Here is a 17557-nt window from a genome sequence, read left to right as displayed (position 1 = left end):
CATTTTAGAGACAATGGAATATTTTCTAGCTTAATATGACACATTTAAAAGACTTCCCACACCTGTTTTAACTACTGCACTGCAAGGAATAAATAAATTTGCACAGTCAAAGTCCAATACAAATGATACGTAATGCTATTAGTATGTTCACAGCTCAAGCGCATCTATGTTTACTCAGAAGAAAATCCAGTGTTCAATGCAGCTTACTTCCAGGGTTGCTACCTTGTTTGAGATAGCAATACTTGCATAGGACTGTTACCTTCTTTGAGCTTTTAATGATGGTTATTGAAATATGGACAGAACAAGGTACTCCACATGAATATAACAAATCTGCTATCTAACTCATGCAATAGGTTTTCAGAGGACTGATGGAGAATACTCAGGCTGACCACATCTATACTCCAAGCACTGCCTCTATATCAACACTTTTCAATGTTCTAGCAGCCTATTCTGAGTGAATTTTCTCATGTGAAGCTGACTAGATATTCGCATGTGCCTTTGAGGCCCTTTGTGCTGTTTTGTGTACAGTGTTAATAGTGAATGTTGTTAATATGGGATATAACACAAAATAGAAAATGCATGCACATCGTAGCCAATATAGGTTTTACATTTGTATTGCATAACAATTTAAGCCAAAGCTATTTCAAGCATCATGTGTGAAAATGTTCTGAAGATTGGGCTGCAATATAAATGAAACTTTGTCCAAAAATGCCATAACTAAGAACAGAAATAAAATAAACATAAAGGTCACCCTTCCACCACTTGGGAAAGTAGAATAAATAGTTAAAACACAGGTCTATTCTCTTACTTTTATTAGCCAGCTATGTATTGTTTCTGGGTTAGGAAACATTAAGGTATCCCTAAGGTCATCACCATCTATGATATATGATGCATGCAGTTAATGCTAAGGCCAACTAAACACCTGGGTCAGAATATGAACAGAATTCCTTCATAACTAAGTCTAAAATTTCAACCCCCAATTCAGGTCTTCTTAGTCACTTGATTTGCTGAATGGAGCATCAGGATATGAGTTAGAATAGATTGGCAGGATTACACTAACAAAAGGAATTTATTGCCCCTTCAACAGCCCTTTGAGTTCAATAGAAGGAACTCTTGGTCCTGGCTCTATTCTTATGGCAATGGGAAGAAGCATTGTAGCAGTGCTTGTAACTATTGCTGCATTAGTACAGTGGTACCTCTGGTTGCGGATGGGATCCGTTCCGGAGCTCTGGTCGGATCCCGAGGTTTCTGCAACCGGAGGTGTTGCTTCTGCGCATGTGCGAGTGGCCAAACCCAGAAATATACTTCCGGGTTTGCCGCTTTCGCAACCCGAAGTTTACATTACCCAAGGGTAACATAACCGAGGTTCTACTGTACTGGGGTTGAGGATTAGGCCTCAGCATCAATGTAAAGTGATGTATTGTGCCTTTGCACCAGCATTGGAGATGTAGCACTTGACTTTATAAACTGTTACTGTGTCATAGTGCAACAGCCGGAAGCCATGCTGCGCCCTGCGAGGGCGGGGGCGCTGGAGCGATCTCTGCCCCTCAGCGCCAGGGCGCCCGACCTGCTCGAGACTGCCTTGGCAACAGCTCAGACCATAAACTACACTAACAGTTCATAGAATCATGGAATTGTAGAGTTGGAAGGAACCATGAGAATCATCTAGTCCAACCCCCTGCAATGCAATGGGGCAGTGCAGGAATCTTTGTCCCAATGTGGGGCTCGAACCCATGACCTTAAGATTAAGAGCCTCATGCTCTACTAGACTGAACTGTCCTTCAATCCTAGGCATGCTGTCCATAGCTGCCAAGTTTTCCCTTTTCTTGCGAGGAAGCCTATTCAGCATAAGGGAAAATCCCTGTAAAAAGGGGATAACTTGGCAGCTATGATGCTGTCTGAGAGGTAAGCCACACTGAGTTCAATTGAATTTACTCCCAGGGAAGCTTACAGTGGGCTACCATCCTATACAAATTCCTTGGAGTAAGCCCCACGGAACACAGTGGGCCCCACTGAACACATCGTTTTATCTTTGATTAAACTTGCATTGCATTGTGCTCTTAACTTATAAAACCCCAGCTGCCTGAACCTCTTCTCTCTAAATCCCAGAGATAGTAGATGTTGATAATATTAGTCAGTGGGGAAATAAAAGCCCTCTAGTCTGCATATGCCCAGATGAACTTTAACATTTTTCACATGTTCCAGGGCTGAACTCTGACCTTAGCCACAGGGTGTAGGCTCACTCCTGGTGAGTCCAAACCACAGTTTAACTGATTTACATGCTTTTGTCAAGTCATATCAGTTGTCACAGACCTCAGCACAATAAAGAGCTTTGCCAAATAAACAATCATGTTGTTGTTAAATATATATTTTAGAAAATTTAATCTAGATCTATTGTAGCACAACCCCGAACTAACAAAAACAACAAACAGCCTTATGTGAAATATTATTCCTAGGTAACTCAGCTGCATTTTCTCTTTGTTGATAAAGTACAACCTACTTTGCTTAGTATTTGACTATTTCTGTTTTAAGTGTTCACTGCTGTAAAAGGGCATTTTTTTCAATCAATAGATTTGTGAGTTAGTGTCTAGTTCTTAAAAGCATTATGGAAGCCTAAACTTAGCAACCAGAGTAGATTAATTCCTTACTTCCTTTTTAAAAGGGTAATTAATTAAAATTCAAAGATGTATTTTGGATGGATTATTACTCAGAGGTTGTAAAATCTGAAGCCAAACACTTACGAACAATACACTGATTTCCCCCAGGGAGTGTTTTCCATCCAGGACAACAGTAGGAGTGGAATCTGGAGCCACACACATTTGGCCTGTTATATGCAAACAAGTGTGTACACAAAAAATATAGGTCAATGGAAACAGATTTTAGGTATGCAGGATAAAAATACATTGGCCTCAGAAACAACATGCAAGCTTTTTTCTTCCCTTCTTTTTACAGAACCCTCACATTTCTTAATAAAGAAAGCATTTCAGTGAATCCCTCCCTCCAATAGCTAAGAGCCCAACTCTTTAGCAAAAAGCAAAAAGAGACAATGACTAAGTAATAAGTATTTAGTAAGGTACCATTTTTAAACAGTTCTGAACAATGGACCAAATGCATGCCCTACTGTAACTACTTTACAAGCAGTAAATAATTCACACCAAATATATCTAAAATAGCCTTTTCATCTTAACACCAAGAGTTACATTTTACATGAAAATCTATTTTTTCTTGAGGTATATTAGAAAGATTTAAAAGTGGAAAGAAATGATCGTGCATTTTATAACAGCATTTTAAAGCCTCCCTCAACCAATCTGAAAAAACATGTTTCTTCAGCAGATTTTAATTGAAATCACCCTTCAGCACTGTTATAGCAAAGACCATTAAAAACTTGATCATGAAACTGAAGCAATATTTGCCACATTTGGTATTGCTATTAGTGTCGTATTTACACATGCTTTCTTTTGCAAAAGCCAGATGTTTTTTACACCACTCTCAAGAAACATATGGAAACTTTCCAAGATGGATCAAAATTTAAAATTAACATTCAAACCAAGCCAATCAGTAGACATTAAGAAGGAAAGCAACAATTACAGAAGGGGAAAAGGACACAAGTAAATGGAGACAACTGCTAGCATTTGGACTGAAAGTTTGAAAGGGAATGCACAGATATGTGATGGGATTGACTAGGAAAACAAGCTGTATAGAGAGGTGGCTGTTGGGATACAATTACACCTTAACAAAACAGCTTGGTAGAGACAAGATCAAAAGAAATATGGCTGTCCATTAGACCTAGCTGCAAACCAGTGGTTCCTATGTATTGCCTTGCTGGTAGGTTTTCTACAAGACAACTTCAAAGATAAAGGAGTAATCATAGGAGCCAACTCCTAGGGGCTGAGGGGTCTCCAGCCTCCTCACCAAAAAATATTTGAGGGGACCAGGCCCCCAAAAAAGTTGATGGGCATTGCCATTCATATAGTGTGTGGGCACTGCATCATGTGATCAGTTATGTGGGGCAGGGCTTACCTGGGGGCCCCCAATATGTTATTCACGTTGGCACCCCTGTGAGTAATGGTGTCTATTCCATTGGGACCTTTGGAGAAGTCAAATAGAAAAATAAGGTAAACCCATTTCATCTTCAAAACTATATCCTTCTAGGAAAGAGAACCCTCAATAGCAGTGTGCTTCAAGAGAGCACATTAGGACAAGTTCTGGGTGTGGGGACCAGACAGTAGGGTGAAGAGAAATATTAAAGAATGTGTCCAGGTCCAAGACTTGATGCCACCCACAGGCAACTATCAATTGCTTATGGGATGTTGCTAAGTTCTTACAGGACGTAAGGCTAGTAAAAAAGGTAAAGGGACCCCTGGCCACTAGGTCCAGTCACGGACGACTCTGGGGTTGCAGCGCTCATCTCGCTTTACTGGCCAAGGGAGCCAGCATACAGCTTCTGGATCATGGGGCCAGCATGACAAAGCCGCTTTTGGCAAACCAGAGCAGCGCACGGAAATGCTGTTTACCTTCCCGCTGGAGTGGTACCTATTTATCTACTTGCACTTTGACGTGCTTTTGAACTGCTAGGTTGGCAGGAGCTGGGACTGAGCAACGGGAGCTCACCCCATCGTGGGGATTCGAACTGCCGACCTTCTGATCGGAAGCCCTAGGCTCTGTGGTTTAACCCACAGCGCCACCCGTAAGTGATGATAACAGTGCCAGAGTTAATATTCAAATCCCAGAAGAAAGATTAAAGGCTGTTTCAGGCAAGAGAGAACTTGGTGGGAGGTTGATTGGGCTCTGATGCCAAGGAAGAAATATGGGTTGGAGGGGGCTGTTCATGGGAGACAAGCATTGGTGAGACAGTTATCAGGAAGTGGCTGTAGGCTTTACAGAGGCAGGATAAAGTGATGTTTTAACCTGAAACACTGCATGAAACACTGAACGGTCTATCAGAGACAAGACTTACGGATGGTGCGAGAACAGATAAAGAGGATAAATGAGCTAGAAGATAGGGACTGGGAATGTGGATTATTTACCTTTGAGTTGCATGGAAGTACTTGAAGGAGAGCAGAGGAGGAATATTGCAGGAGGGTTACATATTATGGGGTAGAGAAGGAATTCACTGGGGCTGGAGCATTGGAAATTAGGAGCATTTGTAAGGCGGGGTTGCAGGAAATGAGCAAGGGGCAAGAGGAAAGAACTTGTGTCCTAGGCTGGAACCTTAGCCAGAGATGGAGGTGATGGGCACTACAGAAGTGCTGGTAGGGGTTGTTAGCAGAAGTAGCCAAAGGTTTCATGGAAGTAGAATAAAGGTGGCATTTCAGAACTTTTGCCTGTGGATCACCCAGAAATTGCTGAGAGGGTGTGCATGCACATATTTGATTGGGGGGGGGGGCAAGATGGCAGGTTGCAGCTGGTTACATCCATGCATAACCTGATACAAGCCTGGCCTAGTTCTCACAAACAGCATCTGATCGAGGAGATAAACCTTTGCCTGCACAGTACCACTTCAGACTGCAGGTGGAGGCCCCCGCCCAGGTGACATGCTCTTTGGGGTGGGGCTAATCATCACGCACCTACGACTGGAGCATCAAGGAGCAAGCTAGGCTAGGATCCTTTCCCCCCGGACACCTAGCGCCCCCCCCGTGTCCACAGAGACTGCTCCGTTCCCACGAAGACTATGCAAGGCAGCCCCCCCCCCAACCGACCCCCGCTTGCCGCCTGAAAGTGGTACGATCTGGGCACGCGGGTTCTATAAATGCCCCCTCGCCGCTGTTTGTGAGAGGCAGGCCTACCTGCGCGGCGCGAGGCAACGCGGCTTCCCTACCCCCTGAGCGCGTCCTGCTGGCCTCTCCGGCGGACTCGGTTGGTGGTGGTGGCGGCGCCTTCCAGGCTCCTCGAGGCTGGGTAGCTGGTGCTGCCGCCGCCGCCGCCGCCTGCTGCTCCATCCGCCGGGCGGACCTGCTGCTTGCCTTGCGCGGCTGCTCCCTGCGCCCAAAGCGCCACACAGCCCAGCCAGAGGAAATAAGGCTGCAAGCGGAGCTCCCGCCGCCTCGCCATGGTCGCGGGCACGAAAATCCTGAGGTGCCTCAGAGAGGAGCTCCAACCTCCGGCTTGCCCCTGAGTCGGGAGCTCTTCTTCCTTCCCGGCGAGGCGTTATTCCTCCGGGCGCTCTCTCTCGCTCTCTCCCCCCTCCACCTCAGCGCGACGCTCTGCTGCTGCGGGTCGGGGCGGCCAGGGGGGCGGCTGCTGCTCCTTCTCTCGCTCCGCGCTGCATCCTCCTCCCTTTTCCCGCCTCTCCGCTCCTCTCCTTCCCGATTAAAAGCCGTCGGGGAAAGGAGAGAAATGAGGTCCAGCTCTTCCCGAGGAGGGGGAAAAAAAGGGGGAGAACAATCGAAGGGTGTGGGCGCCCTCAGCGGGGCTTTTCGGCGAGCGAGCTCGAAATTGCCCGCCTCGAAGATAACAACGATGATGATGATAACGAGCCGCTAGTGACAGGGGCCGGCAGAGCGGGCGGCAGCTTTCCACCCTGTAAGGCGAAAAAGGAGGAGGGTTTCCTCTTTAGAAAAGCTTGCGACTCGGGGGAAGGCGAGGCGGCGGCTCTTGCCCGGTGCGCTGCGAGAAGAATGAGGGGCGAGGGAGGGAGGCAGGGCGGCACTACCGCCCGCTCGTCGGTGGGGAGCAGCAGCGCCGCGCCAAGCACGTGGGAGAGGAGCGCGCCCGAGGAGCGAAGTTAGGCTGAGGGAAGGGGGCGCCCGGAGGGGAGGCGGGAGAGGGAGGGGCCGCGGCACTTGTAAAAAGGGGGCTGGAGGAATCGGGGGAGGAGCTTTATTGGAAGCCGCGGAGGGGGGGTGAGGGAGGGGCTGAGGCCGGGAATTAGGAAGGGGCGCCGAGGGGAAAGTCTGTCAGAGGAAGAGGAACCGTTGGGCGCCACTCAGTCACACAACCTTGTTGCCCGTTCTCAAGCAGTCCGTCCATCCACGCCCCAACCCCCTGGCCTCGTATTTTCTCTTTGCACCGAAAAAATCATCACAAGGAAGGCGAGACTGTTCAGAGGAGTTTCTCACCCGCCGGCGGCGGCGGCCAAATTTCCCCCCGGTTGGAGCCTCTGGGATAGGGTTGTCACGCGTCCGGGTTGTCCCGGACACACACTGAATACTGTATGTAGCAGCGCGCCGGGCTCGCTGCCCGGTGGAATCCGGACGTATGGCAGCCCCTGTCGGCAGCGCCGTCTGGTTCCCCCCCCCCAAAAAAATAAACGCTCAAAAACGGCTTTTATTTTAATTTTTTGCGATTTCGCCCAGAAAAGCTCAGCAACTTTGGGCAAAGCTTAAAAAAAAAAGCTCAACATCTTTACTCTGGGAACCTGCGAAGGTAAAAGGCGGCAGCGTCGTCCTTGCGTCTCTGGAATGGCTGCCTCAAAAACTTTCGCCGCGAGCGAGAGGGAAAAGATTGTGGTTTTGAGGCTGCATGGGGTCTCTGGAGAGAACTGGCGGGGGACTGTCTGGCACGCACGAGGGGATGAATCCCTTCAAGAGCCTCAGTCCGGGATCCTGACAGGCACACGAGGCCACGCCCCTCGTAAAAGGAACCAGATGGGAACTTGAACGCGATCCAGAGCCCACAGATGTCAACGCAAGCGCTGATTTCTGTCGGTTTTGATCAGTGGAACTGGCAGCTGCAGGGCAGAAAAGCGAGGATCCCGCGCAAGGCTCCAGAAATGCCTACAACCAGGACTTCAGTGGAGCTCAATCCTGGCTGGCAAATGTCCTTATAGACCAGGGTTTCCCAAACTTGGGGCTCCAGCTGTTTGTGGACTACAACTCCCATCATCCCTAGCTAGCAGGACCAGCAGTCAGGGATTATGGGGGGTTGTAGCATCTGAAAACAGCTGGAAACCCAAGTTTGGGAAACACTGTTAGAGACTGTCCTGGGATTGTGAAGGAAACTCAACCTTAACCCAGGGGGTAAGAATCTGACCATGACCACCTGTGACCTTTCCACCAAACTTCAGTTTCAGCAGAGCAATATACAATCCTGGTTTCTCTCACTGACGTTTCTCGGCATCATCACACAGTCTAGTCTTTTGTTTCTTGTACTACAAGGATAATACTGTACTGTAGATTTGACACCAACATTGGAAGACTGGGAATTCACAAGAGGTTTGGACCAAGCGAAATTATTGTTAACAACACACAAGAAAAGTAAAGCTTTGCTGCAAAGTCATATTGCTCCAGCTCTAGCCATCATCATGATTTTATCATCATCAACATTAAATGCATATCGCAAAACAATCCTAGATATTAAATCAGCCTTTGCCAACCTGGTATCGCCAGATGTTTTGTCTGACAAATGCCACTGGACCTCAAATCCGTCTTGTACTGCCTCCTATGAAGGATGGTGCCAGAGCTCGCCATGAACTTCTCCCTTGTTCTCTTAGAATGGCAATGGCACCCACCTGAGAGGTGCCAGAGCTGAACTCCTGTGAGCTCTGGCTGAAAAAAAGCCCTGGTGGGCTCTACCATGGTTAGCTCTACTAACCAAGTTTATTTAAGGGCCTGCAAAAAAATAGCTACCTGCTTTCCCCAAATTCTTATGTTTCCTTTATAATTTCAATCCAAAGTAAATCTGTAGACAAGCACTTGAAATACAGGGAGGGTGGAGAATGCTGACCCCTTCAGCTTTCAATGCTTAGCTACTACCTTTTCTTCTCTTTAGGTACAGTGGTGCCTCGCTAGACGAATTTAATTTGTTCCACGGGTCTTTTCTTATAACGAAAAATTCGTCTAGCGAATCCCATAGGAATGCATTGAATTTATTTTTTTTTGGATTTTTTTTTTGCCCATAGGAACACATTAATTGAATTTCAATGCATTCCTATGGGAAACCGCGATTCGCTAGACGAATTTTCCATTAAACGAATTCGTCTAGCGAGGCAACCTCCGCTCAAAAAATCCTTTCGTTAAGCAGGGCATTCGTTAAGCGAGGCACCACTGTACTGTCTTTACAAGGCTGCAGGGACCAAATTTCACACTAATACTTAAATTCTGATATACCATCATCACTCCATCGTATATATAACTACAGGAAATAAGCTGTACCTAACTGGCATAAATACAGAGTTTCTGGCTCCCATGTCAAATGTAAGCACTCTTTATAAAAGAAATCTAGACCAGCCTTTGCCAAAATAATGCCCTCTGGCCTTCTGTCTATGGAGTTGTAATCCAAAACATCTGGAGGGCACCAGGTTGGCCAAGGCCAATTTAGACAATGCAAGCAAACTCAAGTGGGAAAGGCCTATATGCACTTTACCTGAATAACCCAATGCAATCTCAGGATGGAAAAAAAACTTATAGCAGTTAAATGAGCAGGGGGAAAGTAAGCAATATTTTTAGGCCACCTCTGCAGTCTTGCAATCACAGAGTTCTGCAGGGAACTGACATTTACCATTGTATTTTCAAAAGACAAAATACATAGTTTGCACTATGGGAAAAGGCCACAGGAAGATAGAATACCTTTTTCATCTTTGGAAGCCCATTCATACACAGGGCTCTCTGTCATTACGATGACTTTAGAAACCTCCATCAAAAAGATAACTTTAGCCACCAGTGGGGCTGGATTAACTATTATGTCAAGAACATCTAGTCAAAGAGAGCCCTTTTGTAATGTAATTATATGACAGCATGTCTTGAGTGGAGAGTAAGTCAAACAATGCTTTTTTTCGTAGTGGAACACTTTAAAATTCCCATAGTTCAGACAAGCTACAAGATGACTGTTTTCTTTTCACATTGTTCAACACAAGACAGCTCCATGTATTTTTCTCTAGCAATGGTCACTGTTCCATGACAACTGGCCCTGACTCTGGAAAGTAGATGCCTAGAGTTTGGTTTACACAACCAAGATCCAATGTTGTTATCTCAGGGTTCTTATCCAAGAAGTTGTTAGTATGAGATAACAACCCATGTCTATGGGAATAATTACAATGTTCTTCTCTCTGTCATTGTTTCTTGGCCATTTTTACAAGCCGACATGCCTCTCTTGTTTTCTGTCACCAGTGAATGTGTTCTTTGCAAATTATAAGTTGCCATATGCAAGTCTCAAATCTTCCTTCAAAACTTCATACAAATGCATAGAATCTGCTGGGGCCTCCCAGCTTTATAATAAAGGCTTTGAGCTTCAAATAGTTCCCAATAGCCTGGCCTTGCTCCCATTTTGCTAAAGCTACGGCGAGCCTATACCGCTTTGATCTTTCAGTACTTATTCAGGAAAGTACAGTGGGAACAAAACACATCCATCTGTTATTCAAACTCACTTCATATTTAAAGCATTTGAAATAGTATATGTTAAAATAGAACAATGAAAATGTTAAGTTGGACCTTACGTAATCATCAGGGTCATGTACCTTTTCAAGTTATTGACACTGGAAGGTTCATTCTAGTGATAAATGACAAATGCTCATTTGTATAACCCTCAGTGAGTATAACTTAGCCCTAAAGAAAGTACTGTGCATTTTTCTTAAAGGTTCAAATATAGCTAAGCCAAAATGTTAACAAGATCCACTTTTGATTCAGATATTGCATGCAGGGATGCCTGTAAAATACCAGCTTCTTTTCCCCCCACTTTCCATGGGGAAGGGAGAAATAACTATTTTTCTAGGCTTATGCTTGGCTCTGTGATTCCTAAGCACCCGACAGCTGGCTTCTAGGTGCTTGGGGACCCCATGCAAGGTATTTTGAAGTATATTGGGTCACCCACCTGTCAATCATGTGTTGTCATAATGATGTCACATGATTACAATATGAGTGGCCTCATCCACCTGTCGAATTTGGCCCTGCAGGCCAATCCTGATAAGGTGGAGTTTCCCCACCCCTACTCCGAGGATATTTGTGCGAGCTCTCTAATTATTTCAAAGAAAACAAGCACCAATGTCAGGTGTTGAGCAGATGTGTCAAAATAGTACAGTTTGTAAACTACCAACCATGGGTCAAGTGATGTTATTTTGTTTTCAATGGAGACCAGCAAGCAACTAATACTATAATTAGTTTTACGTATCTACTATGACAACCTGGCTGACCCTGAGAACACATGTTCCCTTAGATTTTTTTGGCCAATCCTTCCAATCCTGTATCCCATCTCATATTGTGGCTATCTCTAATAAAGGAGATAGGAGAAAAGGAGAGAGATCATTTTGTCTTCTTTCCTGCCTGCCTTCTCCTTTGAATCACCAACTGTATTTGTTTCTGGAATCTATTGAAGAGCAGGATAAAATTAGCAAATTACTATATTGCAGAATATAGTATTGGACTGCAGCCAACTAAATTCTTCCCAGAGTAGACCCATTGAAAGTAGTGGGCCTAAGTTAGTCATGTCTATCAATTTCAGTGTATGAAGTGTCCCTCCTTTAATCTACAGCTGTGTTAAATGAAAAAAAGCATATGCAAAGCTAAGTACATTGGCTATTACCCCAAGGGATGTATTAAAAAACAATGGCATTATACAGATGAAATGAAAATAAAACAGAAGAGCAAATAAATTTAAGCAATGAACAGGCAAGCAAACCAAAATACTGGTATAACAGACAACCAACGAGAGAGAGAAATAAAGTATCAGAGAGAGAAAGAAACACACAGAGAGATAGAAAGTATCAGCAGGAAAAACAGAGGTAATACAGAGTCAGGAAAGTGCCAACTAATGGAACTTCAACTATGAAACTGGAGATGTTACAATCAAAAAGGTGGAAGTGTCTCAAAAACATTAACCAAAAAAATCACAAAATGCTGAATGCAAGATTTGCAGGGAAAGAAAAATGTAAAAGTAGTCTTGGAAATAGTAGTCTGGGTTGGCAAGGCAAAGATGATAGACAGTTGCCAATACCACACGGAGTACCACAAATAACAGAAGAGAGAGACGGTAGTAACCTCAACAAGTAGGTTTATTGAAATGAGGCTGAAACTATATCCCTTGGGATACTTGACTGAAGGTTGTAAGGAGGAGTAATGGCTTACAAAACATTTGTTCACTGTTCATTACAAGAGATTCTCCTTATCTGAGGCTCCTATTGGGATTTTTCATATAAACACAATTTTTGTAATGGTGATCATTCATTCTCTCTGTGTGTGCATGAGTGTATGTGTGTGTGAATGAACAACCAAATCAAGAATTTTCAGCAATCATTGAGGTTGATTTTGATCAATAATATTTCACAGCAGAGCCATATTATGGACAGTTACAGAGGGGGGGGGCAGTTTTAGTAAGCTTGTTGGCAGGACGCTCCTCTCCCAGCAGTGCTTATAATAGCTGTGAGATTTTAAACCATTTTGAGTTTTTTTCTACAATTTATTTCCTAAATAAATTGTAGAATAAATTTTATGAAATAAATAGATAAATAGGTAAAGGTAAAGGGACCCCTGACCATTAGGTCCAGTCGTGATCGACTCTGCGGTTGCGCGCTCATCTCGCATTATTGGCCGAGGGAGCCGGCTTATAGCTTCCAGGTCATGTGGCCAGCATGACAAACAGGCTTCTGGCAAACCAGAGCAGCACATGGAAACGCCGTTTACCTTCTCGCTGTAGTGGTTCCTATTTATCTACTTGCATTTTGATGTGCTTTCGAACTGCTCGGTTGGCAGGAGCTGGGACCAAGCAACGGGAGCTCACCCCGTCACAGGGATTCGAACCACCGACCTTCTGATCAGCAAGCCCTAGGGCTCAGTGGTTTAACCACAGCGCCACCTGGGTCCCTAAATAGATAAATAATCAACCCCAAAAGAACATGCACAGCTTTAGCAGCCCTTTAATTTATTCATAGGTGTAATGCGCAACTGGAGTGTGGTTGGTTTCAGAGCGAGACTTGCACCGCTTCCACTCTGGCCTTATTCTAGTTTACCTCACAGCCTGTAGCTCCCCAGAATACCAAGGAGCCACTCATCCTCCGCAACAGCGGAGGAGATGCTCAGAATCAATCACGTCAACCACCCGTTCCCTAGCAAGACCAGAGCGTTGACAGGATCATCAGCTTTCTCCACTGGAAACCCACCCAGAGCATTCAGGATCATATCCGTTTCCATAGGTTTCCAGGGGTGGGTCGTCCAAATGGGCCCATCAACATTACAGGAGAAAATTGTTTCTGGATAGCAGCTATGCATCATCCCCATTTCTGAAAACATGTCTGGCTATTTCACTTAAGGCATGAGACAGACCAGGGTGACAGACTCCTTCCTCGACACATCCCTTAAATCTGTTATCAGTCCACCACCCCCCAGTCATCCAGAGAGAATTTCTGTATGTGGGGAGACGAGAGAAGAGGAGGGGGGGGAATCCCAAGATGCTAGTGCAGGCTTCCTCAACCTTGGATCTCCAGATGTTTTTGGCCTACAAGTCCCATGATCCCTAGCTAGCAGGACCAGTGGTCAGGGATGATGGGAATTGTAGTCTCAAAACATCTGGAGGGCTGAGGCAGCCTGTGCTATTGCAAATACTTTGTTGAAGACTGTTCAAGAGTATTTCTTCTTTAAGATGTGAAGGCAAAAAAATCATTTAACTATGCACTGTAGGAACATCATACATTCAATGTGAAGGTGTAAAATCTACTCAGTGTGAGGCTCATGCAAATCCCATAACTTTACATTTGATATTAATTGCATTTGCAAAGTTTAAACTGTAGAAGACACTGTGAGCCTTTCTGCAGGTTCAAAGTGTTTCCTAACTATAGTTAAGCTGATGTGTGATACTCCCACAAGTTCCTGTCCGATGCCAGGAGTGCAATATCCCATGATTGGCTTGTTAGCAGTCACTGCGTTGTCTGTGTTCATCCGATTCCACCGAAAGCCTCAAGCAACTGTGTTGAAGCTCCCTCAAGAACGGCTGGCAGCGTTTGTTTTAAAAACAAGGCCATATTCCATTTTTAATCACTGGACCCTTTAGCATGCTCAATCCTAGTGCTCTTATTAGCTAACACAAATCAAGGCTTCTAATCACATATTGGAACTGTGCAGTTCTGTGAATTTTCAGGAGGGAAGGATGTTAATTTCACACAGATGTGCTGTTGCATTCCTCTAGTTTTCAGTCTGAAAAGGAAATGCTAGTTATTCCCTTCTTGCAGACCAGGGGTAAATGTCTCCCATACTGGGCATCTGAATAAAATTTTCATATTATTTCTTTTCCTACTTTATACATATACATATACATATTTATACATTTTTATTTTTATTTTTTGTAGCTGCCACTGGAGCCAGAGCTCCAGAGCAAACCCGAATGGGAACTAGACTAGATTCCCTAACACTGCACCTAACTTGTCTGGCCATCAAAACCTCCCATTGGCTTACATCTAACTCAACAAATATACAACAAACAAACTGCACTTTACTTTAACCTTTTCCTGAAGCCTGAATGTTTTCTTTACTTAACAGTCCCCTTAGTGCTGCGACATAAGATAATCTTTCAAAGGATCTTGACAGCTTTAATGTGTCCACTGGATATCACAAGGTCTTTCCATCACTTGGAAAAACTGGTTTCAGGGCTGTCAATGTGCAAAATGGGGCTCAATTGTTTGTGCATTCAGGTCTAGTAGTTCCATAAGGGCTGGAGGCACCTGATGAGGTCCCTTTAGAAATTTGAAGTGATCACTGGCCCTTGGGCACTGAGGACTGGAGGCCTAACTAGGGTCCCTTGCACCTTTGGCAAGGAGCTGTATCAGCACCCTTCTCAGGGGGGGGGAACACACTTTATTGCAAGACCCACATTAGAAAGTCCTACCTTTTACGGGACCCAAGTTTTTGACGTATCTGAAGGCAAGGTGAGGAGCAGCGCTTTTTTCTGGGGGTACGCAGGGGTACTTATGTCCATTTACTGCATTTATTTCCCCCCCGATTTTGTGGGAATGTTCAGGAATGTGGATGAGGAAATATTATTAAATATATCCTCTCCCAGCTTGTGTTAGCAAGCTCCAAACTTAGCAGAGTAACATTCCCTTTCAATGCACAGCAGAAAGCGGTTTGCACAGGTTTGCTTAAACCTCTAGAATAAAGTATATATTTCCTGGTAATTTCCCCCTTTATCCCTCCTAAAAGACACAACACAGTGCTCTTTAAAAGTATAAAAAGCGTTTACTTACAAGCTTCCTGAGATACAGCACAACTCAAGAGGTAGACTAGCTTAGATAATAGTATATGCATGTGAAGTTCACTTATATGAAGTGAGACTCCATTTCCTCTCTCTCTTGGCTGGAAGCCTAGAGAGAGTCTCCTCACTAAGATGTTGCTTGCTCGAAGTGTGTGATCCAAGAGAGGGAAAATGGCTACTGGCCAGTGAATTTATCTGGCACTTTCCCCATCTCATTTGCATGTGTGGAGGAACAGGAAACTGACCTGGTTAGGTGTTCCTCCATGTGTTCCTCCATGTGGACACTCTGGGAACTGTTGTGACTTGACTGCACCTGTTTACATCCCACAGATTTGAACTATAAAATGGTGATTTCCTTGAGTCAAAAGGTAAAGTTAAAGGGAAACCTGACAGTTAAGTCCAGTCGCGAATGAATCTGGAGTTGCGGCACTCATCTCGCCTTACAGGCCGAGGGAGCCATTGTTTGTCCACTTCCGCAGACAGTTTCTGGGTCATGTGGCCAGCATGACTGAGCCACTTCTGGCGAAGCCAGAGCAGCACATGGAAACGCCATTTACCTTCCCGCCGGAGTGGTCCCTATTTATCTACTTGCACTTTGATGTGCTTTCGAACTGCTAGGTTGGCAGGAACAGGGACCGAGCAACGGGAGATCACCCCCTCATGGGGATTCGAACCACCGACCTTCCGATTCCTGGAAAATCCCTCCTGGATCTTAGACTCTAACTGAAAGAAGACTATATAATTTTATATTTTAATGTGTTTACTCATTCAGATAAAGCCTACCTAAAAAACAAGAGTCTGCTTCTGCCCTGCAAGTGGATATTTATAAGAGACTAATTTAGTCCTACATTTCTGGCTAGAATTTCCCCCCAAACAATATGCTAAGTGTGTTGTACATTGGACAGTGTCTTAAGGGATCATTTAAGCAGTGAATAATGCAAGTTACGTGTTTGCAACTAGTACAGTGTAGCGAGACACAGTTTGTGTCTCCTTGAAGGAGCAATATGAGAATCCACAAGGAAATATGCTTACAAGCACAAAATCATGTAATCCTAGATACATTTACATGCAAGTAAATCCCAATGATGCTTTCTTCTGAGTAGATATGTATGCATGTACAGCACTCCTTTGAACAAAAAAGTAATACTTTAAGATGTGTTGTTAAGTTTATGGATAAACTGAGCTTCCTTCAATCAAATTCAAATACAACTTGTTTCAATTCTACTTTTATTATAGTCACTGGAAAAATACACAGAGAAAGTGAAAGAGAAGAAAAGATATTTTATTAGCTGCATGTCTTGACTGCAGAAGGATGTGTGTAAAAAAAAAAGTCAACATTTCATCAGTATGCTTCATTTATTTTTGCTTCCTCCCATGACCTAATCACAGTACACATCAAGTATAGTTCACATTCATGGGAAATCTTTTAAACCAGCAATTCCCAAACTCTCCCCCTCTCCTGTGGACCACTTGAAAACTGCCGAGGGTCTTGGTGGGCCACTTAATCATTTTTCTGCCCGTTGTAGCAATTGTAGCGTGCTGGGCCAGAAGCTGTATAATTTTAAATTGTATTTTGTTGCTTACAATTATTGTATATCTGAATTTCATATAATTCAAACTGTAATACAAAAAAAATGCAGAACAAGAAATAAAAGAAGGAATAAAAATTCAATTAAAACTCACAAGGGCACTATTGTACTTGTCATCAAACGTGACGTGGCTCTCAGGTTAGCCCCCTTCGTTCGTTTTCCATCTGTACACAAAAAGAAGGGGCAACAGGGGTACATTGCTGCTGTCCCCCTTCCTATGAGTAGGTTTCACACATGGAGAATGAGCAATGGGATTTCCGAAGCAAAAAAAAGAGAGTTCTGAAGTCAAAAGGAATGCTGGGGCTATAGCTCAGTGGTTGAACAGATGCTTTGCATCCAAAGTTCAGTCGCTGGTATCTCTAGGTAAAGCTGAGAAGGTCTCCTGCCTATCAGGTGATTTGACACTTGTCAAAGTAACCACCAGGACTGAGGACCTCAAGATCTAGCCAGCCAACCTAATTCTGTTTCCCTACTCCTGAGCTATGAGGACGAAAGTTGGTCCTACCCCAAGGTATCTCTAACAAAGGGGTTTGAAGAAGGCTCTTAAGCTGAGTAGAACAGCCCAGGAAGGCTCCAAAAAACCATGAAAGGAGCATGGCCCACACATTTTTAAAAATTTATTTAGGCTCAAAGCAAGAAGGGAAAAGAATCCTTTCCCACAAATCAGAATAACATTTCATCAGACATAGATAGGAAACTTGGAAGGACTTCTACTGAGGGGCCAGACAAGCCCCGTTTGGCTGCTCCTCTTCGTGAACAGTTTCCATTCAAGTTGGTCATTTAAGAACCCTGAACTGTTGTTGTTTTTTTAATTAAAAAATTTCTTTCCCTCCCCATCCACCCATCTCTCTTTCCTT

General features: G+C 44.3%; 1 protein-coding gene across 1 annotated transcript in view; it reads right to left on the bottom strand.

Moving 5' to 3' along the window:
* The window catches only part of FBN2 (fibrillin 2), a 140301-nt gene extending 133691 nt beyond the window's left edge, over positions 1-6610 (bottom strand). The window contains exons 1-2 of the mRNA XM_035099625.2: positions 5819-6610; positions 2742-2824 (exon numbers count right to left, since the gene is read on the bottom strand). Coding sequence (XP_034955516.2) covers positions 2742-2824; positions 5819-6051 — 316 coding nt within the window. The 5' untranslated portion in view covers positions 6052-6610. The remainder of the gene's footprint in view (positions 1-2741; positions 2825-5818) is intronic.
* Between the last annotated feature and the right edge of the window lie 10947 nt (positions 6611-17557).

The sequence above is a fragment of the Zootoca vivipara genome, chromosome 11, assembly GCF_963506605.1.
Source record: "Zootoca vivipara chromosome 11, rZooViv1.1, whole genome shotgun sequence".
NCBI classification, from domain to species: domain Eukaryota; kingdom Metazoa; phylum Chordata; class Lepidosauria; order Squamata; family Lacertidae; genus Zootoca; species Zootoca vivipara.
The sequence above is the reverse complement of the archived record's forward strand: the minus strand, read 5'-3'. Positions and strand labels throughout refer to the sequence as shown.